General features: G+C 45.7%; 1 protein-coding gene across 1 annotated transcript in view; it reads left to right on the top strand.

The window, feature by feature from the left end:
• COL6A1 (collagen type VI alpha 1 chain) overlaps nt 1–25,207 on the top strand; it is a 46,454-nt gene extending 21,247 nt beyond the window's left edge. The window contains exons 19-35 of the mRNA XM_083154622.1: nt 719–781; nt 2,390–2,452; nt 6,141–6,203; nt 8,051–8,113; nt 9,367–9,417; nt 10,518–10,553; nt 10,664–10,726; nt 11,713–11,778; nt 13,348–13,383; nt 13,765–13,801; nt 17,919–17,927; nt 18,268–18,401; nt 18,593–18,702; nt 19,453–19,636; nt 19,712–19,892; nt 21,529–21,558; nt 22,778–25,207. Of these exons, the coding sequence (XP_083010748.1) occupies nt 719–781; nt 2,390–2,452; nt 6,141–6,203; nt 8,051–8,113; nt 9,367–9,417; nt 10,518–10,553; nt 10,664–10,726; nt 11,713–11,778; nt 13,348–13,383; nt 13,765–13,801; nt 17,919–17,927; nt 18,268–18,401; nt 18,593–18,702; nt 19,453–19,636; nt 19,712–19,892; nt 21,529–21,558; nt 22,778–23,388 (1,800 nt within the window). The 3' untranslated portion in view covers nt 23,389–25,207. The remainder of the gene's footprint in view (nt 1–718; nt 782–2,389; nt 2,453–6,140; nt 6,204–8,050; nt 8,114–9,366; nt 9,418–10,517; nt 10,554–10,663; nt 10,727–11,712; nt 11,779–13,347; nt 13,384–13,764; nt 13,802–17,918; nt 17,928–18,267; nt 18,402–18,592; nt 18,703–19,452; nt 19,637–19,711; nt 19,893–21,528; nt 21,559–22,777) is intronic.
• Nucleotides 25,208–25,755: the final 548 nt, after the last annotated feature.

Raw genomic sequence — 25,755 nt, 5'->3', positions numbered from 1 at the left:
GATTTAGAGACAGATTGAATGTGGGGAAGAAAGGACAGTTCAGAGTCGAGGATGACCCCTAAGCAACGAGCTTGTGGGGTAGGGTGGATTATCGAGTTGTCAACAGCGATGGAGATGTCAGGATGGTAACTGTTCTTAGTTGGCGGGAATATAAGTAATTCCGTTTTGGAAATATTGAGTTTGAGTTGGCGACAAGACATCCAAGATGAGATGGCAGAGAGACAATCAGAGACTCGACCCAAAACCACTGGTGACAACTCTGGGGTTGAAAGATAGATTTGAGTATCATCCGCATACAAGTGATACTGAAATCCGAAAGAGCTGATTAGTTTGCCAAGAGAGGAGGTATAGATTGAGAAAAGCAGAGGACCTAAGACTGAGCCTTGCGGAACTCCGACTGATAGAGGTAATGAAGAGGAAGTAGAGTTAGAGAAGCGAACACTGAAAGAGTGATCAGATAGGTAAGATGTGAACCAGGAAAGGGCTGTATCATTAAGACCTAGCGAGTGTAGTATTTGTAAGAGAAGAGAGTGATCGACAGTGTCAAATGCAGCAGAAAGATCAAGAAGAATAAGTAGTGAGTAATGGCCTTTAGACTTAGCCGTTACCAGATCATTCACCACTTTAGTCAATGCTGTCTCAGTGCCATTAAGTTTACAGTTGTATATTGTTTGTATAGGATGTTATTCTAATTTTGTTTTTTTGTTTTTTACAACAGGGAGGTCCAGGAGAGCGGGGTCCACCTGGGGTGTCTGGTGTGCGAGGATCTAGAGGAGACAAGGTAATGGTTACGAAGTTTACAGTTAGCCTTTCACAGTGAATCTGTAAAGTATTTTAATATCAAGGTTCCTGTTTGTGCATAGTCAGGGGTAAATTTACTAAAATCTTAAAAATGAAAAGATTCAATCAGATTATGTCATTCTCTAAGATGCAATAGAGACATGATAACATCTAATTGGTTGCTATTGGCAACTTCATCTCTTTTAATTTTTAGAAACTTTAGTAAATTTACAGAAGAGCACTATTCTGCCAAAATCAGAGGTTGGGCTGAAGTATGGTCCAAAATTCGGTACTTGTGTAGTTTCACGGCGCCAGCGTGCTACTTCCGGGTGTACGCTCGCCACAAAATATGTCCAAAAAAGTAACTTAACTCCATGCCAACATGGATAGTTCATACCTCCACTATCCATGTTGGCATGAAGTTGATTTTAAATAGCGTGGCGAGCGTAGCGAGCCACCGAGCCCGCAGCGTAGGCAAGCAAAGCGAGCCCCACAAGGCGCCGTGAAACTACACAAGTACCCAAAATTCAAATAGGGGAGACACACAATATGTCACTCCAAACACTTCCAAACATCACCGGCTCGGTAGATATTTAATAAATATGTAAAAAGTGCAATAACATGTACTGAGTAAAATATAGATGTAATAATAGGTAGGGCCCTCCCAGCATAGAAGCCGGCACATGCTTCGAAGGATCTGCTTCATTAGGGCAACCAACCGGGCATCCACAAGTTGTTTAAATATCTGCATTATTTATGCTCCTCTAATTCCTGACAATCTCTGTGTGAATCCCAACCCCTTGAGAACTCTGTATGCATTCAAAATTGGCTGTACTCATAGACAATGGCGGTCAGAGCAAAGTAGTCGATAACTGAAAACATCTACCCATCCAGACTAGACCTATTGATCCCATAAAACATGTTTTCCTATATCTAAATAAACATATAGGGCGAGATGTACTAAGCCTTGAAAAGTGATAAAGTGAAGAGTGATAAATCACCAACCAATCAGCTACTAACTGTCATATTTCAAACTCAGTCTGTAACATGGCAGTTAGTAGCTGATTGGCTGGTTGTTTATCCCTATCCATTTGATCACTTTTCAAGCATAGTACATCTGGCCCATAATAACATAAAATAATAAATGGAGTGTCTCTAAATATACTCTATTAGCATATACAGATGGAGCGCTTCTCAGCCAGCACTGGGAATCGCCAGATTCCCTTAGCTGGCGATTGCCGGCAGTGTGGAGCACTTTAACTGCTCGTCTCCACTTTAACTGCCCGTCTCCACTCCACCGCGGCACCCCATCGCACAGTACAAAAAGTATGTGCTGCACATACTTTTTGTACTAGCTTTTTCTAGCATAGCATCGCATCGCATGCACATCGTATGCACAAGGCATACGATGCGATGCTATGTGTGCTAGTTAAGCCCACAACGCACGCCGGGATCGGTGCGTGTGTGGGCACCTTTAGTAAATGAAACCATATATATATATGTATATAAATAAATCGCGACCAGGTCTGAACTAGGCCCTTTGTTACTGTGTGTGTGGTCAGTACATATTGGATCATCTGCCATCTCACCTTGTTTGTTTTCTTCCTAGGGAGAAGCAGGACAGGCAGGAGACCAAGGACGGGATGGGCCTGTTGGTCCCAGCGGAGACCCAGTAAGTGATGAGAGTGACGAGATGCAACTGGGACACATAGAATTAAATTGTTTATAATTCCTCTTTAGAAATGGAGAAGAAAGTGAAAATAACCCACAACTAGGACCAACAATTTCTTTAAGGCCTTTCAATTATGTTCCTTTGTAGCCACAAGTAAATTATCAGCCTGTTGCCTACTTTTAGGACTTTCTTACAGTAACTCCTATTCCTATGTCTTATCCATAAGATTAGTTCAGGGTTGCCTACCCTTTCGGAATAGCCTAGAGGCTCCCGAAAATTGGGTCCCCCTCCCGGCCCCCAAAAGGGATGGGCAACCATCCTGAACACCGGCGCCCCCCCCCTGGAATGGCCAAGAGGCACCCGAATATCGTGTCCCCCTCCCGGCCCCCCCGAAAAGGATGGGAAACCATCCTGGACACTGGCGCCCCCCCGCCCCGTGGCACCAGTAATTTCGTACGTTTTGAGACTGTTCGGGGAGGGGGAGGGTCTAAAATGCTAATTGCGTCATGTAGCCCCGCCCCCTCCTCGAAGACTCACAAATTGCGGGATTTGCCTTACTGGGGGGGCGGGGCTTGATGACATCTACGTCTCCCGGAGAGGAGACTAAAAGTAGGCAACCCTGGATTAGTTTGGGCATTTGGAGAAAGCTATAACCTGATCCGGCAGCCAATAGCATGTCCATATCTTGTAAGTTCACACCCATTTGACTGTTTGACACACCCCTTATGACTTCTACCTATCAGGACATTTGGGAGGTATTGGGGTAGTTTACATCATGTACTTCTTCCTGATATACAATATAGGACAATTATGTACTTCTGTGAATAACAATATATCTTCCTGTGATATTATATGCTTTTAGCTGACCTCTGACCTGTGAACTGTGGGCCTGAATAATATTTGGGTGCACTTTACTACACAGCAGGGATTTTTTTAGGCTACATAATTAATAATCTTCACAAGTGAATCTGCTACCCGAAAAAGAAGATACTGTAGATGCCCAGCGCTGACTCGTTTGCAACTGCAGACACATACACAGACTACAGTATACACAATAACAAGCAACATTGCATGCGCAATAGCAATCAGGGAATAAATATCCGTACATATAGCAGTTGCATCAGGGGAGCTTTAAAAGAGGCTTCTTCCCTTCTCTGCCGGCCGCAGTGCCTCACCGTCCAGCAGAATAGAGTCTGGGCACTAGAGCGCTCAGACTCTATTACAAACCGACGCAAACCGCTCGAAAAATTGAGCGTCGGCCATTTTTCTGTTGATTCAGACAGGGAAGTATTAAAAAATGGATGCAGTATGGGACTCAGGGGCCCATGTGCTTTGTACACATTGCTCCCATTATAAATAAGCCAGTAAGTTTCATAGGAGTTACAGTCTGATTGACAGGAAGCCGGCGTCTAGCAGAAACATGGCATTATCTGGGTGTTTTTGTGAAAACACAGGCGTGCCCAGGCGTTTTTTCGGGTGGGTCTCTCACGTCAGCGATGACCACTCTCACCCTGGTTCTTTAGCAGATCAGTTAGAAGTCCTGGACTTACTCAGATGGAAAAACTCTGTGCGATGGTTTGGTTTTTGCACATACAGGTGGAGCCGTGCTCATCTGTAGCGCCGGCACGCCTGAGCGACCCATCTTGGCGCACCGGTCGCCGAGCCTGGGACGTGCTAGTGTCTCACACGCTCGCATGTCCATTGCCGGAAGCAGGAGGAGGAGTTTGCAGGTGCACACTAAATATAAATGCTAGAACTTTTAATATCTTTGCTATATTGCATTGGAGGTTATTAGCATAATTATGGCCATTATTATGGGCTTGTCCACCGCGTCCAGGTTACCTCAATAGGACAAGTCCCTAACTGCCAGGTCCAGGGCACAGGGCCCCCCAGGCAATATAGCAAAGATATTAAAAGGTCTAGCATTTATATTTAGTGTGCACCTGCAAACTCCTCCTCCTGCTTGCTGCACTACAGGTCTCAGCAGGTAGCACCTCATATGTCCAGGGTGTGCAGTTTAGGGCCCCTCCCCCTATGTCCATTGCCGGGAATGGGCTGTGAAAGTGTCTCACATCTCAATTGCGCTGTGGTGCGCCGAGAGACGTAGAGATGAACGCGGCTCCATCATTAGATCTGTGAATATCTCCCTATTTACAAAGCATTCACAATTTGGCAAGGGGCGGTTATTCTTTCTTTCTGGGTGGCAACTTTTTAATCACAGGCAACTGCTTTTTCTCAAACTACGGTAGCGGTCCGTGCCCATGAATTGTAGATACATCTTTCCATCTTCTAAGACAAAACAGCGCGTTGTCTTATCTCATTTTCCTGCAGAAGCTCTGTCTTTTTTTCTAGAAACCCTTCCTATTTGACCTTATTTTCTCCTTGTGAAACACATTTCAATCTGAAAGCTCTTTATATAAACATTGGCAGAGTCCTCTTCCTGCACCCGCTGCAAGGAGACGCAGTAGCCGGGATGCTGGAGACATGAACCAGAAAATAAGCCAGAATGTGAATGTTCTGCGTTTCAGGAAGAAATTGGAGTTTCTCCATTATAATAATAATAACAATAATAAACAAGATCTGTGTTTCTGAGCAGATTCAATTACAGATATACGGTATTCCGCTCAGGCACTGCTCTAAGCACACAGTAGTACAGAGGTGCCACTTTAGAAAACTCTAATGCCAGGAACTTGTGTTTTTCATTTGTGATGTAAGGGCTGAGTCCGAAGCCCAGCTAACCGTGGTAATTAGAAATAAAGTATCAATGGAATTTACCAAGAGGCACATGCCGGGACAGGAGCCCGCAACACCAATCCGATCACTTTGCTTTCACGTTTCAACCCCGCTGCTGCTATAGTGTGGCAACTGGACTGAATAGATTATACGGGAGGGGAGTGTTAGGAGTTATTTTCCAGGTTGTTTTTAATTATTGCAGACATGGCCACACCCACCATAAGGCTGCCACGCCCCTGGTGTGCTGCTGTCACTCCCTGCTCCCTAATTCTACTATTTGAATAGAGATGGGCATTGAAGTGTTAACTATCAATGGTCTCCATCCAATGGAAAACCATGGACTGTTGGAATCATTGGTGGGCGGCACGACTAAATATGTGAAGGTAGTGGGCCAATCAGAGAAAATGGGCGAGGCTAAGTGATAGGTCTTGGCAGAGAAGGGCTAAGCAGCATACTTTGGTACTGCCATGGGGCCAAGTAGCGTGCCCAGTACACGATGGAGTGAGAGATTTCACAGGGGGGACCAGGGCCCGTAAGCCAAAGACTCAGTAGCAGCTGCGACCCCAGCAGCTACGCCCTTACAGACAATGAGGCTGCAGATTTATGTAGATCTCTCTTGTGGTTTCTACAGTACTCTTATAATATCATTCTGCTCTTCCAATGTCCTTTCCACTCCAGAAGTTTTGTTTATGCCTCCAAAATGATCATTTTCTTGCCATCCCTTCGCTCTGCACTCGTCTCCTCCGGCTCTGCAGAGCGTCATGTCAGGCTGCAGATAAGCTCTGAGAATTATAACTATTTTTCCTTTCTTAATCTTATCAGCCTGACTTGTGGTTTCCTTTCTCCCAGAGTCATTTTCCACATTCAGAATCTCTTCGTTTTGTTAGTTTGTGCAGATTTATGTTGGTTGATATTTTACTGTGGAAGCCAGATGTAATTCTTTATTGTTTTACAGGGTGAATCAGGGCCAGAAGGAGCCAAAGGATACAGAGGGGATGAAGGACCCAGTGGACCTGAGGTTTGTGTGTGGCTAAATGTTTACAGAAAACTCATTTCAGTAACATTCATTAATACAAACAGTGCAGGATGGTTCTGGTAATGTGGTCACTAGAGAACCATCAGACTGACCGGTAAGCAACTGACTGATAATAATAAGGGATAGATATTGATGGTCAGATGCCCCCCAACACTCTCCACAGCCTTACCCTTACCCCCCTCCCCCCACAGCCTTACCCACTGCACTATTGCCTTACCCTAACCCCCCTCCCACAGCCTTACCCACTGCACTATTGCCTTACCCTAACCCCCCCCCCCCAGCCTTACCCTCTGCACTATTGCCTTACCCTAACCCCCCTCCCACAGCCTTACCCACTGCACTATTGCCTTACCCTAACCCCCCTCCCACAGCCTTACCCACTGCACTATTGCCTTACCCTAACCCCCCCCCCACAGCCTTACCCTCTGCACTATTGCCTTACCCTAACCCCCCCCACAGCCTTACCCTCTGCACTATTGCCTTACCCTAACCCTTACAGTCTAACCCTCTCCGCTAGTGCCTTACCCTAACCCCCAAAGCCTAAGCATCTGCACTAGTGCCTTACCCTACCCCCCCTTACAGTCTAACCCTCTGCGCTAGTGCCTCACCTTAACCCTCCCCCCCACAGCCTAACCTTCTGCACTAGTGCCTTAACCAAGTCCTCCCCCCCACAGCCTAACCCTCTCCGCTAGTGCCTTACCCTAACCCCCCCCACAGCCTAACCCTCTGCACTAGTGCCTTACACTAATCCTCTACCTGCACAGTCTAACCATCTCTGCTAGTGCCTTACCCCCCACCACAGCCTAACCCTCTCCACTAGAACCTTACCCCCCACCCGAACCCTCTGCACTAGTGCCTTACCCTATTTGTGTTATACTATATGTATAATGCATGTCTGAGTATAAACAAGCTGAGATTAATACTTGGGGGCTAATAAGCCAAGAAGCTCCCAATGTCATGTGTTTGAAAAATGACAGTTGGGAGCTGATTGGCTGCAACACCATTTATCACAGGCAATGAGTTTTATCACTCGTTGATGAATGGGCACCATGACACGCTGTTCTGCACTCCTGCATCCGCCCAGGAAGTGAGCTGTTCATGGGGCTCAAAGTGAATCCCATTATCATGGCCGCGCCCCCTATAGAATTCAAAGACTCACAGCAGTTTACAGAGCTGCAGGAGGGAGAGGCCCACAATAAAGCAATTCCCCACACCCCCATGCACCTTCCAACTGAGCCACCCCCACTGGCAATGAATATTTCATACACTCTTTCTTACTATTGGAGGCGGCCATTTTGTGGGTGTGCCCTTTATTCAGCATTCTGATCCACCCAGTGTCCCAGTGATGTCACTAGTTCCCAGTGATGTCACTAGTTCCCAGTGAATTGATCAGCTGCATTCTCATGAATCCTGTTTCCACTGTAAATTGGCTGCCTCTATTTTATGTCGCCAAGGAATAATCTTTGAAGACAGTATGTTGGGAACCTCTACTAGGTCACTCTGTGCTCCAAGTATTGTGTCATATACATCGCACACCAGGTCCTTTGCTGAAATACATAATTTACTCAGTATGACATGTCATCTTTTGTTCCGTGCTGTGTCCTCCGCATATTGTGCTCCGCAGTGTGCTCTGAATTAGGGCGAGAACTGTCCAGAGTGGGACATGATGAGCTGCTTTTGATTTCCGCTGGACTCTCCGGCATTTGTATTAAACTGGAATCATCTGCAGCTGTTTCCTGTGTGTCTCTCTGTTTCCCATTAGCTATAAATCCTATTTTTTTTTTTCCCTTTTATTTCTGCTGATTTTTGGCTTTTTATGTATTGCTCAGGGGCCTAAAGGACCGAGAGGAGCTAAAGGTTTACCCGGAGAACAAGGAGTGGCAGGCGATAGGGTGAGTGCTGCAGACAGAGGGGAGTGATGAATGCTGGGAACATGAAAAGTGTAGGAGTGCTTATTATATATATACAGTATTTGAATGGACACTAGGAATTCATGGTGCGAGGCAGACCATAGTTATGTGTCTGTGTTCTGTTTCTTCTTGTGGAACCGACAGGTTTATGAACATGAAATACAATGGATGTGAGCCATTACTTTCAATTTATAGATCTGTTAGGTTCAATAATACCCCTTTCAGACATATACGCGAAAATCACACTTTTTTTTCAACATGAATGTGCATCAACCCGGGACTAGTTTATCATATGTCTGAAAGGGTCTCCCTGGGATTTAACTCCTGGATCCTAAGAACCTGCAACTGACCCGGGCCACTCAAATCCTGGGATCAAACCTGGGTTGTAAATCACGGGTAGTGTGTCTGAAAGGGGTAACTAAGCTTGGTGCCCACACCCCATGCAGAAATGCCATTGCCTACCTAAATGTGTGCCAACTTGTGGTCAAATAATCATAAAAATGTGACTTATTTTTAATGTAGATGTTGGGCCTTCATGAGTTTTATGATTGATCGGACCATCTGCATCCCTACTAGCCCCAACCACCACACCCACTAGAACACCCAGTGCCCGGCAGGGCCGGAAAAAGTTTTCTCCGGCACCCTAGGAAAAACATATTGCTTCCACCACCTCCAACCACACACCAATACCGACTTTCCAGATCCTCAGGTGAACGTGTGGAGGTGGAGTCTTAGAAGTTTAACACCTGCGTTTGCATTAAGTTCAACAAGGATGTCTCTCTCAAAGTCATCCTTAATATTGTGATAGTCCACCCCCCTCCACACAGTGAATGACAATGCTGCTGAAGGACACTTATTTTGGTCCTTAGAGCCTCAGACCGACAATGGCTTCCTCCTCCTTCCCACTATACAGTGCTACATGTGCACAGCCTGTGTAACAACACACTGCCCCTGTGAATCATGGGACAGTGAGCTGCGGGATTAGTACCTTTGAAGGAGGAGGATTTCTCATCTATCTGAGACTAATCATGGCTGGTCTCAGGTTCCCTTGCTGCCCCCCCTAGACTCCTATATATTGAATGTATACACAGTAATGGCGGAATGTAATGATGTTCTATATAGATTTGTAAGTAGGAATTTGTGTACACATTGTTTGCACTGTAAGTAGTGAGACATCCCGAGTATATTACTATATTATTGTTATTCCCCTTAACACTGGATCTTTTTGTCACTAGGGAGAAGATGGTCTTCCAGGAAATGGTACCGATGGCTTCCCTGGATTCCAGGTGAGTTTGTGGGTCAAACGTTGGCTTGAAACCCCTGATGGTCGAAATCAGTGGTTCCCAAAAATGGTCCTCAGGACACCACATAGGTCACGTTTTCCAGGTCACCCAGGGGGAGCTCTGTGTATAACCAACTGTCACATTTTAACAATCTACATGTGATCTGGAAAACATAAACTATTAGGGGACCTAGAAGGTGGAGTTTGGGAACCACTGGTCTAAACCTTATCTACTGACCTCTGTCTCATATAACAGCCACACTACTCCTGGTTATAGATAGTGTCACCATCCTATGCTGAGATGTTCCACCTTAGGAACCTGTGCAATTACCGCATGCTTGAAGTAGTGCCTGCAGTAACCCATTAATTCACTGCAGATTTTGCCCTGGGGCAGCCTCATAGATCAGGGCACAATCCACTCCTAACTGTCATGTAACTTGACAGTTGGGGGCTGATTGGCCAGTGATAAACTACCAACCACTTTATCACTTCACCGACCTTAATAAATCTGCCCCTTAATCTAGAATCTCTGAGCTAATGCTCGTTAGCTGTGGGTTTACTGCGTGTGGAAATAGGCTTCAAATTAAATAGCTTAGGCTATGTCCCCTGGTAAGCCCCGTGGCTTATTACATATGGCCTCTTCGCTTCTGGTTTATCGGTTTATGCAGACTGCTTATCAGTTTAAGAAGGGATGCACCCTATAGGTGACATCTGGAGGCCATGATTATGAACTATATAAACAGCAGATTTATCATGTAAACTAAACTGTCCTATGACAGAGACCATCTCAGATTTAAACCGGCAACTAGTTTAAGCACAGAACCAACCTGCATTAGCCTTTTAACTAATTACCATTTTAAATCTAATGATTGCCTCGCCGGAATTGCACCAGCTCCAACAAAGCACAGGCTGTAACATTTGCGCTGCTTTATATTTGAATTCTTGTACAATACTTACTGGTCTTCTTGTCCGGTTGGTAGACTCTGTAGAGCCCTTATAGAAGTACTGTAGATGATGCGACATTGGTATGATAAAGGTTATGAGAAAATACCACTTCCAGGAGATGTCATTGACCTGTTGGTAAAGCTCCTGTATCTGTTCTAGGGTTACCCTGGAGCCCGAGGTGATCGTGGTCAAAATGTAAGTAAATCCTCTTTCATTAGAACACCAACTCAACTTATCCCTAAGGGATTTGTCTACGGTATGTCCAGTGTGTAGAGTACCGCAGTTTGCCATTTTATCTCCTGCAGGGGACAAAGGGCTATCCTGGACCAAAAGGAGATGAGGGAGAAGCTGGAGACCCTGGCGCTGATGTGGGTACCATGCGATACAACATTCCTACACTGATATTGCTGTTATCGGTGTTAAAACAGTGTATGATGATGCATTAAACCATAACGAGAGATGATTTGGAGAAGTTGGCGAAAGCAACCAATAAGCTTCTGTCATTTATCTAGCACAGTCTATGAAATGTCAGCTAGAAGACGGTTGGTTGATTTGGGAAACTTCTCCACTTGATATTTCTCCAAGGCTTGGTACATCTTCCTTCTTAATGGAGAACTTCTTGAGCAATTGATTGAAATAAATAAAAATAATTACCCCTTTGGACCTGCCACCCCACCCTCCTCTTGCCAGTAAAATCCATTTTAACAACTAAGATTATACTTCCAGAATGTGCCATTTCTTACTAGTCGGTTTCTGTAAAAAGTTCTATAATGTTCTAGTGACTGGGACGTTGGTGCCAGTAAAAAGAATGGACCATTTATCAGTATATAGGAATCTTCTGACCAAGTAATGTACATGCTTCTGATGGACTTTAGTTGTTCTTTTCGATTTTACTTCAATGCATTGTTGTATGTTAAACTTGGGACCTGCCCCAGCTTCCCATGGTAAAACAGGTGCATTTACTATATATTCTCACACCAGTCAGCAGCGCATACGCCTATGTTTTCCCCCTCCCCCATCTTCTGCCAGTTTGGCTTTCAGCTTTTGACTTCCGTTCCTATTGACTTTATCTGAAACATTGAGAAAAAAAAACAAAAATGGGCAGCTAAGATTTACTTAACTATAAAAGTCACTGCTCAGCTCCCTTTTGTCATAGATAAATGTGTCATCACCTAAACCTTCCTGACAAATTATCTCTAGAATTATGAAAACCGCCTCAACAGCCGACCAGCGGTTCTCAAGATTACCCCGAACAAATAGGCAGATGCCTAGTGGGGACTTTATACTAAATAGAGAGAAGATGAATACTATGTATACCTTGGCCTTGACATGTATATTTTATTGTTTTTCTCAGAATCCTGCAACAGGCCCTAAAGGATTGAATGGAGCGAAGGGCTACAGAGGCCCAGAAGGACCACAGGTAAATATTGCAATACAATTTATTGTTGACGAAACCCATGCTCTGAGCATAGGTTATACTGTAGCTAATGTTGTATAAATTGTGACTGAACCGCAGCAACCATCAGCAATTAGCTGAAATCTGCCTAATGCAAAATAGATAACGACAACAAGTGTCTTTTTGCTATGACATGCAGGGCAGCTGAGAGGTATGCCGGGCCCCGGTAATTTAGTACTTGCTCCCCCCCCTCTCGGCTGCCCTGATGACATGTCACACCTAAATGCATTGTTAGTAAGTTGCCTTTTTTCTATTTAAATCTTTAATTAAGTGAGCAGGCATACATACTCCTACTGATTTCAATGAACCATGGCCCTTATTCTGATCGCTTTGGTCGCACACGAATCCGGCCAGCGTTTCGATGTTGTGCGTATACCCATGCGCAGAACCATTTCTGCGCATGTCTGAATGTTGGGAGCGAGAAGTCCGGTCACCGAGTGCTGACTCTTGGCCTTCCGAGCAGGGTGTGGAGAGGGGCGTTGCGGGATGATCAGGGTCATTAACATATGTGCACGCCCTGCGTTTCATGGGCGTGCGTATGGAAATGCGGTTGTGACGTGCGAGTGGGGGGCAGACAGCTGACTTAAACGGATGTCAGCAGGGCCGGTGCAATGCACAGCAGCGCCGCCAAATCCGGGGGGGGGTGTGATGCGCCGAGACCATGGGGTACTGCGGTCTCCGCCGAGTCCAGGGGGGGAGACGGAGGAATGCGGCCACTGCATCCTGGGGGAGACGCCACCGCCGGGTCCCTGGGGGAGGGGGTGATGCGGCCGCCGAGTCCCGGGGGAGGGGGGGCTTTTGAGGAGATGCTTACCTGGAGTGGTAAGTGGGGGGAGCTGCTCCAGAATGCCGCCCTCCAGTGGACGGCGCCCTAGGCAAATGCCTAAGGCTGCCTAGTGGTGGCGCCGGCCCTGGATGTCAGCTGCCCGCCCATATCCCAGCTTTTCTTCGCTCTTATGTACGAGTGGTCTAGACCACTCATGCATGGGCAAGCGCTGTCCACATCATTTGATGGCCGCTGACCATCGACTCATGAGGGAAGTTCCCACAGGCATCCGAATGGATGTTCACATAAAACATGAATGGGGAACCTTCGCCCCTCCAGCTGTTGTTGAACTGCAAATCCCAGCATGCTTTGCTACAGTTTTGCTATTTGGCCATACTAAAACTGTAGCAGGGCATGCTGGGATGTGGAGTTCAACAACAGCTGGAGGGCCAAAGGTTCCCCATCCCTGACATAAAACATCCGTTCACATGCTGTCCGACTGAGTTCATCGGCCATACAGGATGCCAGACAAACTCGGATGTTTTTTAAAGAGGCAATCATTTACAAGGCAAAATCATGCCTTGTTAATAACTGCCCCTTTAAAAACACTGCCGGAATCCCGCCCAGCCGCTAAACTCGGACACTATTTTATCTGTCCCTCTGATTACAATAGAGATTCTGCTGTTACTACATCTTATACCTTAATGCCCTTCGGTGCTCCTCAACTGAATTAATTGGTTTATAAATTTCTCCATCTTTCCTTATAGGGACTTCCAGGACCTCCGGGACCACCAGGCCCAGATGTAAGTCCCCATTTCTTCCTGATGGCAGTTTGGTGGCACAATGAATTAGTCGCTACTATACAGTATGATAATGATGACAAATAACCAGAGAGTCCTAGTACGGTTTGCCAGATTCCGCAACTACTGAGTGTGGTAACCCACCCTTCGGTGACTCTTTATAGCCACCCTGTCCGGTTATAACCACCCTCTGTGCCAGTTGCTGGCATTTGGAGACTCCATACAGGAATACTAAGGCATATGAAACGAATATTCCAAGTGACTCATTTTACAGCTAAATCAGGACATTGGAAACGGTTCAGTTTTACTCACTTTTACTGTTTGCGGTCTGGTTTATACATTTAGTTACAATTCCAGCTAATCGTTGTTATGTGTATTCGACAGGAATGCGAAGTTCTGGACATTATCATGAAAATGTGCTGTAAGTACTGACCCGGTTTCATTCTATTATACTATACGAGTTCCAGTGGTATCCCAGGCAAATAAACATCTACTGTATGACTAATTATGGTTCTAACATTTTGTGGTCCCGTAAAAGCAATAAAACTAGGATCCAGAAAATGTACCAGTGATGTGGCATCATAGACTAAGGGCCTAATTCGGATCTGATCGCTAGTTTTTTGAGCCATGTGATCAGATATACGCCGCTCCGCTACAGTGTCTTCCTGTCAATCAATTTATGTTAGGCCAGCGATAAAAAAAAAGTTAGCAGGATTTTATCACATGATGGCATCGCGCATGCGTACTACGGGCCATACGCATTTGCAGTCTATCGATAATCACTGGCCTGCTAATTCGTAGCTGTGCGATCAGGCCTGAATTAGGCCCTTACTGCATGGTAAGCAGCTAAACAGTCTTTGAACCGATTTTTAAAAGCTTTAGCAAACAAATATGTCAACACAGTGAGGTAGCGCAGGACCGCAAGGACATGGAAGTACATTCTATAAAATCATAGGAAGAATCTAATTGGTTGCTATGGGCAATTTTAATGGATATTGGTTTCATCCAGTGGCATCACTAGGAGGGTGTGGCTTAGGGGTGACATCATAGTACAGCCTCCTTCTCAGTGACAGGAGACATGTGCTGCACTGTAACATTGTATACAGCACCTGTCTCCTGTCACAGTGCAGCCGCACTGCAGATCTTCAGTCTCTGGGGAAGCCTGCATCTCTGCACCCTGTAGTAATCAAAGCGGGGGTATATATACCCTAACGCCCCCTATAGTTATGCGCGGACCATAAACCCTACGGCTGGGTGTCAAGTGAGGTAGGGACGCCTGCAGTGCCAGATTAAGGTCTAAATGGGCCTGGAGCTGAAAATTATCAAGGGCCTATTATGCGCAATAATAGGGGTTGTGGCCAGCACCTAATAATGTGGGGGGCGTGACCAGTGTTCTGGTTGGGTGGTCTGCTCATGGGTGTGTCTCTATTTGTGTAAATACTTTCAATTAATTATATATGCCTGGAAAAGGCAGAGGGCTGGCATAGGAAAAACGTAGGGAGATATATTGGCGGGTGCCCTCCAAAGGTGCACCCACAGAATGCCGATGTCTTAAGATACTTGCAGGGTGAGGTGGCACTCCAGTCATAAAAAAAATACTGAAAGCTCAAATTTGGTAGACAACATTTCAGCACCTTTAATGTGGTCACCTAAGTTTACCACACCATATACCCCTTATACAAATCATGCAACACAATAGTAACCCCCTTATACTGTACTTGCCTCTTACACATTATGCCACAAGGAATGAGCCAAAATTCACACTATGTCAAATGGATTGAGTCAAAATTCACGTTATGCCACACAGATTAAGGCAAAACTCACATTTTGCCACATGGATTGAGCCAAAATAGACACTATACCAAACCGATTGAGCAATAATGCACAACATGCTTCATAAACAGGGGCATTGTGCGACAAAGGCCCGCATTAAACATTTATACCATAATGCCCGTTACATCCTAAGCCACACACCGTAATGTCCATTTTGTATTATGCGAAACACCATAATGCCTATTAAAAATTCTGCTACATTAGTGTTATATACCTACATGCTTATTGTCAGGGGTTTCATGCTCGTTGCCATGGGGGATTACATGCTCATTGCCAAGGGGGAATACATGTTCGCGGTAACTGGGGAACAGCTGCCGCCGGGCAGAAATGACAGCCATTGACAGCCGAGCAGAGAGAAGGGGCTCACTGGCTGTATTCAGAGCAATGCAGGTCCCGGCTATTTGAAATAATATCGGTTTCACACCAGAAAATGCAGGGACTTACCTGGGAATATGGTCCCAGAATCATGCAGGGACATTCCCGGGCTGGCCCTTTTTACACCAGCCTAGTCCCTGCATTTTCTGGTGTGAGGGGGAGAGAAAACCACCCCTCCCCATTTAAAGAACCAGCTATATCTTCGGAACCAACTGACCCATTTACATAGACCAGTATCATATTGAAGAACTTTTGAGTGGACTTTGAATAATTTTGGTCCCGTGAAACTGGGCAGTTTGGTTCCAGAGAAATCTGTCCTCAAACAACATGAACAGCCATGAAATTACATTTCATAAATGAAAAAAATCGGTTTACCCGCAATATCTCTGGAACCAATGAACCCATATGGACCAGCCTGGTATCAGATTGAAGGCCTAGCAATTTGGGTTCGACTGAACCTTAAGCTTCTGTGATGCCAGAGAGGGAACTGGCAGCCGTTGGAACCAGTCTGGGGTCAGGTCCCATGTTATCATATGGGGAAAACGTTCGAGCTTTGCCTGGCGGTATCTTCGGTTCCCGGGGGGCTATCGATGCGGGGCTGGGCTCGTTGGAAAGCCCTGATCCTCAGCTACAAGATGGGCCTATTTGGAGAGTAGGCCTGGAGCTGTAGCTCCATCAGGTCCATTGTTAATCCGGCCCTGGACGCCTGACTTCATCTGAAAGCTTCCAGTGCTTTTCCAAACGAGTCCCCTATAAGAGTCTAGCCATGTCCCCTATAAGTGTCTAGTACAGCCAGCCACAAATGGAGATGTTTACAACTGTCTGGTGATACGTGTTCCCATCATTGGTTTAAGCAGTAACCTACATTTTAGGTTTGATACAAAATGTTGCGTTCAAAATATTGGTGGACTTTTTCTTCTGAAAATGGTTCAAATTCCCAGCTGTTATATAGTTATCTTTATAGCAATGACAAGTACTTATTATTTTATTGAACAGATTCCTGTATACTTAGGCCTAAACCCATAGACATAGTACAGGATTATAGTCAGATTAACAATGAGTCATTTGGGGCTGTAAATCCAGGCCCCATGAAAATGGGCCCACACCTAGCACATGTAATCACAAGTAAAATGGAGAGGGGGGGGGGGGGGGGGGCATTATGACACGTTTCTATGAAAATCCCATCATATTGGCCCCACCCTTGCTCTCTCTCCCACGATTTGAAGCATTCCTGTAAGGGGAAGAGCCTAGGACTTCCCCCTGGGACTGCTTGTCTGCGATTAGCAGGAAGCGCTTCCAATAGATTCGGTATGAAATCCCGACGGTCAAAACCCCGACAGGGTCAAAATCCTGAATGGGTCAAAATACAGACATGGACAAAATACCGACATTTAAAATCCCGACAGGGTCAAAATCCCGACATATAGAATGTACAGGTGAAACAGTCTACATGCCTTTCGGTCGACAGGTGCGAGGTCGACATGGGTTTTTTCACTGTTTTTTGACCCGAATGTCGACACAGTCAACATGGACACAGTTGCAAGTGAACAGCAGCCCCTTGCATCACTTGCTTCGCTCGCAATGCTTCGGCACACTATTTTATTCTCCCTCCACGCCGTAGTGGATGGTAGGGCATGAAATACCGCCTGTCGGTTCAAAAAACAGTGAAAAAACCCATGTCGACCTCGCACCTTTCGACCAAAAGGCATGTAGACTGTTTCACTTGTACATTCTATATGTCGGGATTTTGACCCTGTCGGGATTTTAAATGTCGGGATTTTGTCCATGTCGGTATTTTGACCCATTCGGGATTTAGACCCTGTCGGGATTTTGACCGCCGGGATTTTGACTGCATCCCCTGCAGTTATATGCTTCTCTGCTTGTCCATTGTGCTACCAGTAAATCAGACAGTCTTCCCTTACCTGATGTTAGGTGTTCTTTGTCCTATAACAGTGTGAAGAGCTTAGTAATTGTCTTCATTCTAGCACTCTGCTCCTTGAAAAATCCTTGCAGTTCCTCCTTCCTGCCTGGGGTGTCGCTGTCTGCTTTGGTGTTTCTACAACAGTCTGGTTTGTACCTTAACATTGAGATACAAACCAGACTGTACTTGAAGTACCACAGCAGAGAGTGACACCCCAGGCAGGATGGAAGAACTGCAAGGTTTTTTTTAAGGAGCAGAGTGCTAGAATGAACACTAAGTAATTTTATTCTGCTTGGAAGTGCCTATGTGATGCCCGGCCAGCTCATTTTCCCATGTATCTTTCATGTTTGGGTGGCATATGACAAGCCATTACTGATTGGTGTGTAACCTGTATGTTTTTCCTTTGCAGCTTGCTGTGGTAAGTATGCATTGGTTATGCCTGCATGCTGTTTCCCCATAGCCTAACCTATAGGCTTCCTTTTCATGTCTATATGTAATCCTGACTTCCAGCGCACTTGCACCATTCAAATATTCAGACTCATGTCCACGCATCAATATAATATGGTGTCTGTTAATATGCTACCTGTCCTAGCTCTTACCCAGTGTCCTTACATGTTCTTACCGCCAAACACTTTACCACTGTCGTATGTCCGCTACTTCTCCTGCTCCATCTGCTGGCTCCACCGGTGGGGCTCACCGAGTGCACAGCATCTGGTAGAGGATGTACAGTGTCCTGATGTCTTCTGTGTGTCCTGCAGACTGCATCTGTGGTCCTATTGACGTCCTCTTCGTGGTTGACAGTTCTGAAAGTATTGGACTCCCTAACTTCCAGGTTTCCAAAGAGTTTATCATAAAGGTCATTGATCGGCTGAGTAGGGATGAGCATGTCAAGGTGAGAAGACCTTCGGCTTCACTGATTTCACCAAACCATCTCTTGTTGTGCCATGCTGGGTTCTAGTTTCAGTTTCTAGTGCAGTAGGAATTTGCACAATTTACAGTGCACAAACTGGCTTAAGTTCACTGCTGCCTGCACCAAGCCCAATTTCTCCATGACCTCCCAATATGAATGTTCTCTACCTGCAGTTTGACTCTGGAGATTCCAGGATTGGAGTTGTGCAGTACAGTCATGGAAACACTGAAGAGTCTGTAGCCATGGGAGACGCCAACATCCAGACCATCGGCCAGCTAAAGGAGTGAGTGATGCTCCGACCCATTTATTCAGCATGCAAATGTTGCGATTTTCAAGGCAAGGTTTACAATGGAGCTGAAGGAGCTAAAGCTATAGGCCTCTACATAAGCATAGGCCCATGATCATGACATGATGAAGACCAGCTGACCAGCTGGCCCCATGGTTGACCATAAGTCATAAAAAATATAAAAAATGATATATCGGTTTTCGCACAAAATGATTCAATTGTTGTCTTTTTTACCTATTAAAAGACACAGTGGGGCAGATAGTTTATGGGGTGTTCACGCCCACATGGCACTAGCCACACCCACACAGCACTAGCCACACCTCCTCCGCTTTCCACAATAGGCCCATGTGGCTCTTAATCTAACCTTGGCTAGTTCCATCCTCATAAGCAGAAGGGAAGGGGAAACCACCACCAAATGTTTAGGTTGATGTATAACATTTTCAAGAGCTTAAAAACTGGAGAAGTTGCCCATATTGGCAAAGTCTAGCTCATCGGTTTCTGTGGGAGAAGTTGCCCATGGTAGCAGAGTCTACCTCATTGGTTGCTATGGGCAACTTCTCCACTTTACAGTATCTCCCAAAGGTTTGCTATATATCTCCACTAAAGTCTCACAATTTAGTCTCTTGGTTAGTACCATCTAGAACTGTACCTGCAACAGTAATAGAAATCCAAGCTGCTACCCACATGACCATGATTCCATATACTGTATCTCTCTTTTGCTGATGAGTTTGGACCTTCTTTCTGTAGGGCGATAAAGAACTTACAATGGATCGCCGGTGGCACTTGGACAGGCTCGGCCCTCGAATTTACCAAGGACAACCTGATTAAGCGCTTTGCATCTGACAAGAGAGTGGCACTTGTGCTGACAGATGGTCACTCCGATATCCTGAGAGACAAAAAGTCATTGTCCGCCCTCTGCGACGTTGTTCCAGTAAGAAGATCCCTATTATCTCTGTATCTCCTCTACGTATGATGGCATCTTGATTCTACTCTTTCTCTTGAACAGGTTCTTTCAGTTGGAGTAGGAGACATTTTCCAATCTCCCGCCAACCCTGACCAGCTACAAGAGATTGCTTGTTCCAGACCAGCACATACAACTATTAAGAGCCTGTCTCTGCAGAGGAACTCCTACGCTGAGCTACTAGATGATGGCTTCCTACAAAATCTGACTGCACATATCTGTAAAGGTACTGCAAAATGGCTGATGAAGGCTATTTAAAGAAACACACACACAATGGTCCGGATTCAGTAAGATTTGCTGTTTAATGAGCCCTCTAATGCCACCTGTCGAATGTCTGCCCCCCCATTGAATATTCCTGCCGCATTCCGAATGGATGTTTAGCATCAAATGATTTTCACAAATATAAGTCAGTCTTGACTGACCTATAGAGCGGCTTCCGAGAATGGGGCGAGCACTGAAGTTATATGACGTCAGCTGCCCACCTGCGGCTGCATGGGGATACCCAGCGTTTTCCTGGGCGCGACCACTGTTTTTGTGGACACCCTCAGGAAACGCTAGGTGTCCCCATGCGTCACCCCCCCTGAACGCCAAGTCGATGAAGGTGTCCGCACAGCGGCCTTGCACATGCGTATCTTAGAACATCAGTCCCCATTGCGAATGCGCAAGAGACCGATCGTTCATGAATCAGGCCCAATAGTTGTTAATAATTTAGTGCATGAGGCGAAGTTTATGCCTGATCTGGAAGCACAGGTGTCACTTTCTCATTTTATATATCACATTTTCTGATATGAGAGACGTAACCGATAGTAATATCTTACTCATTAAGTAAAATGGACGCGGGTATTTTTCTATATATTTTAAAGGGTGTAACTCATTATGTTGAAACTTACAATGTTGGCGTTAATTAGGTCGACATTTCAGTATTGCTGAAATGTTGATTACATGATTCTCTTTCTAACCATAACCGTAATGGAAAAGTCAACATTTCAAATTATGTGCACATTTTGCAAGTGCTGACATTAATTATGTTGATATTTAGTCATGTCAGCAATGTGACTGCCAACATTCTGACTAAATACCATGCAGACTCTGTGGTAGTTTCTTTATCAGTAGTACAGTAATGTAGTTGGGATAGACCATGTGACCTTTTCAGAGTAGTATTACAGTAGTGTAGTTGGGATAGACCATGTGACCTTCCCAGAGTAGTATGACAGTACTGTACTTGGGATAGACCATGTGACCTTCCAATAGTAGTATTACAGTAGTGTACTTGGGATAGACCATGTGACCTTCCAATAGTAGTATTACAGTAGTGTACTTGGGATAGACCATGTGACCTTCCCAGAGTAGTATGACAGTACTGTACTTGGGATAGACCATGTGACCTTCCAATAGTAGTATTACAGTAGTGTACTTGGGATAGACCATGTGACCTTCCAAAAGTAGTATTACAGTAGTGTAGTTGGGGTAAACCATGTGACCTTCCCAGAGTAGTATTTTCACTATTGAATGTAAGCTTATATGTAACTTGTAATGCTTTCTATATTCAGTGACTTCTCATTAATACAATTTATTCAAACAACCTTCCAATAGTAATATTACAGTAGTCTAGTTTGGGTAGACCATGTGACCTTCCCAGAGTAGTATTACAGTAGTGTACTTGGGACAGACCATGTGACCTTCCAATAGTAGTATTACAGTAGTATTCATGGGATAGACCATGTGACCTTCCAATAGTAGTATTACAGTAGTATTCATGGGATAGACCATGTGACCTTCCAATAGTAGTATTACAGTAGTGTAGTTGGGATAGATCATGTCACCTTCCCAGGTGGTTAAACTTTCATTTTGCTTTTTTACAGATAAGAAGTGTCCGGATTACACCTGTGCCAGTAAGTAGCCCTTCCACTCAGCTAGGGTCCTGGTTTAAAACATGTAAACTGCACTTTTGACAGGTTCAGAATAATTTTACTATACTGTATTATTCATTTCAGTATAGTGCATTAAAATTATGGCTGAATATAAAATATCAGATACAATATGCTAGATCAGTGGTTCCCACACTGGGTGCGGTAGGTCCCTTGCAGCTGTGCTATGGGTTAGTGCTCCAAGACCAAATGATTTCTGGTCAATATCGGTTAGCCTATTCCAGTTCTGGTGGCTGCCAATAAATATGTGGGCAATCAGAAGTACAGTACAGCCCTGTCCACTGCCCCATAACTGACCAATAACTGACCCTACGGTGGACTGCTAAGCAGTGGCGGCTCTAAAGGTGGGGCTGCACCACAGTCCAAAATTCAAATAGGGGAGGCACACCCACTGTCAGTGAGTCAGTTTGGAATGACAGTTGGTGGCGCCTCCCCTGCTCGCTAGGCTGCATATATTTGCTGCCTAGCGAGCAGGTAAACACCACACCACCACCCAGCCAAACGCACAGCTCACCCCCGCCAACTGATGAATTCAGACCAGAGTGATTAGGTTTGAATCACCCCATTAGTTCAGTAGTTAGGAGCCATAGACCCTTATTCTGGTTGACTCGCAAGGCTGCAAATTTCGCGCCCCCCCCCCCCTGAACCCCCGCAGGCGTGCGAATAGATGATTTGCATAATCATCCATTCGCATGCCTGCGGGGGTTCGGGGGGGAGGGGATGCAAAATTTGCAATCATACATTCACAGCTTTGGGTGCGGGCGACCATCAAAGGATTTCTTCAGAGGCGCCCTATGCGAGGACAGCTGCCCACCACCCGCACCCGCATCACCAGGCAATTTGCATGGGAACATCAATGAAAAGCTGGGTGTTCCCATATGCAAATTGCCCATACCACCGCTCCACACTCCCCACCCTGACTTATGTGTGTGAGTGATGTGGGCGCTCGCACACAGTGGTTGCACATGCGCATAAAAGCCTATGCGCACGCACAGTCGCAAACAATCGGTCCTCCGTGCGAACGCGCGGGGAACCGATTGACTCAGAACACCCCACCCATAGTTACCAGCACCGTCTGACAACTACGCAAACATGTACACCATAGCAAGCTTGTGTTATGCGCTGTGCGGTGTTAGTAGAGTGATCTGTACAATGACTTTACCTTCCCTTCTCTCTCGCGCAGTGACATTTTCAGCTCCCGCTGACATCACCATTCTCATAGACAGCTCTGCCAGCGTTGGGAGACGAAACTTCCTAACAAGCAAGACCTTTGTGCAGCGATTGGTACAGCGTTTCTTGGAGGCCGAGAGTCCCGAAGCTGACTCTGTGCGCATTTCTATAGTGCAGTACAGTGGGCCTAATGAGATAGAATTGGAACCTCAATTCGTGTCCAATTACACCGAGTTGGTAAGTCTGTTAGACAACATGAAATTCCTGAACGGCGGCACCGATGTTCCCGCAGCACTGAGTGCCGTCACTGAACTGTTCCGTGAAGTTTCTAACCCCGGGGCAAGCAAGAGGCTACTGCTGTTCTCTGACGGAAACACACAGGCGCAGGAAAAACTATTAGAGTCGGTGAAAGCTGCCCGAGATGCTGGGATTGAGATCTACGTTCTGTCAGTAGGAAACAGACCCCACGAGGATAATTTACGAGTGCTGCTCACAGGCGCTCCTGCAGATTCCAAAGCCGCCTTCAATGACAGGAACCTGTTCCGTGCAGTTGACTACCCAACTCTACTTCGCGGTGTCATGTACAAAACCGTTAGCCGCCGAATCTCTCTTAAAACCCAGTAGTTCAACAGCTCGGCTCTTCCTGACACATTTGGCTTGCGTCGAAGCCTAGCAACATGCACTGTGATCCAAGATACTAATGATTGAAGTCCTGATTCTATCCTGTCCACCAAAGGCCCTCATACCTTTCTCTGAACCCTGAGATGAATTGGACAGACTATCACCCTTACGTTTAGTGAAACGCTCAAAGAGATCTCAGTATTTTGACAACATTGTATTCACCCTTCTTGCCCCAATAGGCCATTTATTTGTGTATTACAGATAAATTCGCCAACATTATGGCCTCCCATTTGTCTCATGGTTACCCCCGATGCACCGAGATATTGGTCTCTCTGCACTATATTTACTAAGACATGTTTAGTATTGCAATTTACACACCGATTTCTTGAAAGGTACGAGAGGGGTGTAATGGCGTTGTGTGGGTATATACGCCTGTACATGTACTCGCGATGCATATTCACATATACACACATGAACACAAGTTACACAAGACAATGACCCTACTGAATAGAGTTGTCCATGCTTGCCTGTATATTATGGGATAGCTAAGCTAAAACAGACCAGTTGTGCTGTTGCCCATAACAACCAATCAGATTCTGTCTCTTATTATCTAGAAAATATAGACACAATCTGATTGGTTGCTATAAGCAACACCACCAGTTATCTGTTTTAAAAGCTTTAATAAATCTTCCTCCTATGTGTCCTAGAAATTATGTTTCTCTTATAAGATATATTCTGGACTTAATGTATAAATCAAAAACGTCACAGGAGATGCTCAATAGGCAAAATCTATTGCTCCGAAGACAACATTTAAAGTGGCTGCCCAATAAATCACCCTTTAATGAAGAGACTAGGATACTTGAAGCATTGTGAATTTCAGTCTTACTTACAGACAGTAGCAGTCTTATCTGTGGTTAGTCCATGGGCCCGATTCAACCCAGCGAGCAGTTCTCTCCCCCCACCCCTGTACACAGGGGAAAAAAACACCCACCATCGGATGATTTACTCGGGGCTGCAGAGGCCGCAGGGAGAAGGAGGCCGCTGCTGATGTCAACAGCCCTCCGTCACAATGGCCCGGGGAACGACCACGTTTTCTGGACAATCCTAGAACACACCAGGGTTACACGACGGGACACCGCCCATGCACATAGCGTACCATGCGGATGCACTGTCTTTCTATAATCGTCAGGGGCGCAAATTTGCAGCCTTCTGTAAGGGGCTGAATCGGGCCCCATTTGCAGAAAACATGCCATGCAGGTGATCCTGGTGATTCATAAATAAAAGATGTACAGGTTTCACTCATCACATGAACCGTACAAACCAGAAGCTCTCATCCGCTACGTAAATGTCATTTTTCGAATATGTATAATCCAAGAAATTTGTAACATATTTTTTTATCCATGCAAAAATTTTTGATCAAAAATGACCAGAACAAAATAAAGGAGCCGATACTGGGACCATCATTTTTATTTTGCATATTAAATTGAATTACATGACGAACCACTTTGTTTCCGGTGTGGTCCTGAACTGCACTCATCTGCACATCCGCTGAACATGGGGGTGCAGGCGGAGTTCAGGTTTTGGTACACTCTGGTAGTGCCGGGGTTATATTGTATGTTCTTATTGGTGCTATATACAGGAGAAATAAGAGCACGTGGGGTCTAGACCACCTCTGTCTCTGTGTACAAAAATATGTTACGGATTGTCTCTCTGTGATGGGTTGGTGGGGTGACTGTGATACCTATAGCACCGAGTGCTATTAGACCCCCCTATTTGTTCAACCCCTTCTCATTTGGTCTCTGAATAAAGGGTTTTACCTCCACTGAGTCTGAGTTGTTCATTATTAAAGCAGATGCATGACTGGGTAAAAGAGCATAATGGACAAATACATGTTCCGGATGGTTTTCATTATAATTGTTGTGTTTAATTTAAGTATTATTACATATGGTGTAGCTCCCATATGAGATGCTCCTGGCGATCGAATCACCACCCGCCAGCCACCGCCAGGACCCGGAAGGGGGCACAAGCACACAAGACGCTTGCGTGCCCTCTTACGACGCCAGGGCCGCCACTAGAAATGTTGGGGCCCGGGACTGACCTACAGTCCGGGCCCACAGCGGCACAGCGCCATACCTTCGGTCGCCCCCCGCGCGCACGCCCGTCCGCCCCCGCATGACAGTACCCCGCCTCCCCTACCCCATCCCCATTACTTACCATCACCATCGTCCGGCTGATTCAGTGTCCTCCATGGTCATTTGATAGGTCCAGACTCCAGCACGCACACTGCAGCCTGCAGAGTGCCAATCCCCTCTGTGTCTTAGGCTCAGCGCTCTGCAGGCTGCACTGTGTATACCGTGCCTGGCCGCCGGC

The sequence above is a fragment of the Crinia signifera genome, chromosome 7, assembly GCF_055691185.1.
Source record: "Crinia signifera chromosome 7, ASM5569118v1, whole genome shotgun sequence".
Classification (NCBI taxonomy): domain Eukaryota; kingdom Metazoa; phylum Chordata; class Amphibia; order Anura; family Myobatrachidae; genus Crinia; species Crinia signifera.
The sequence above is the reverse complement of the archived record's forward strand: the minus strand, read 5'-3'. Positions and strand labels throughout refer to the sequence as shown.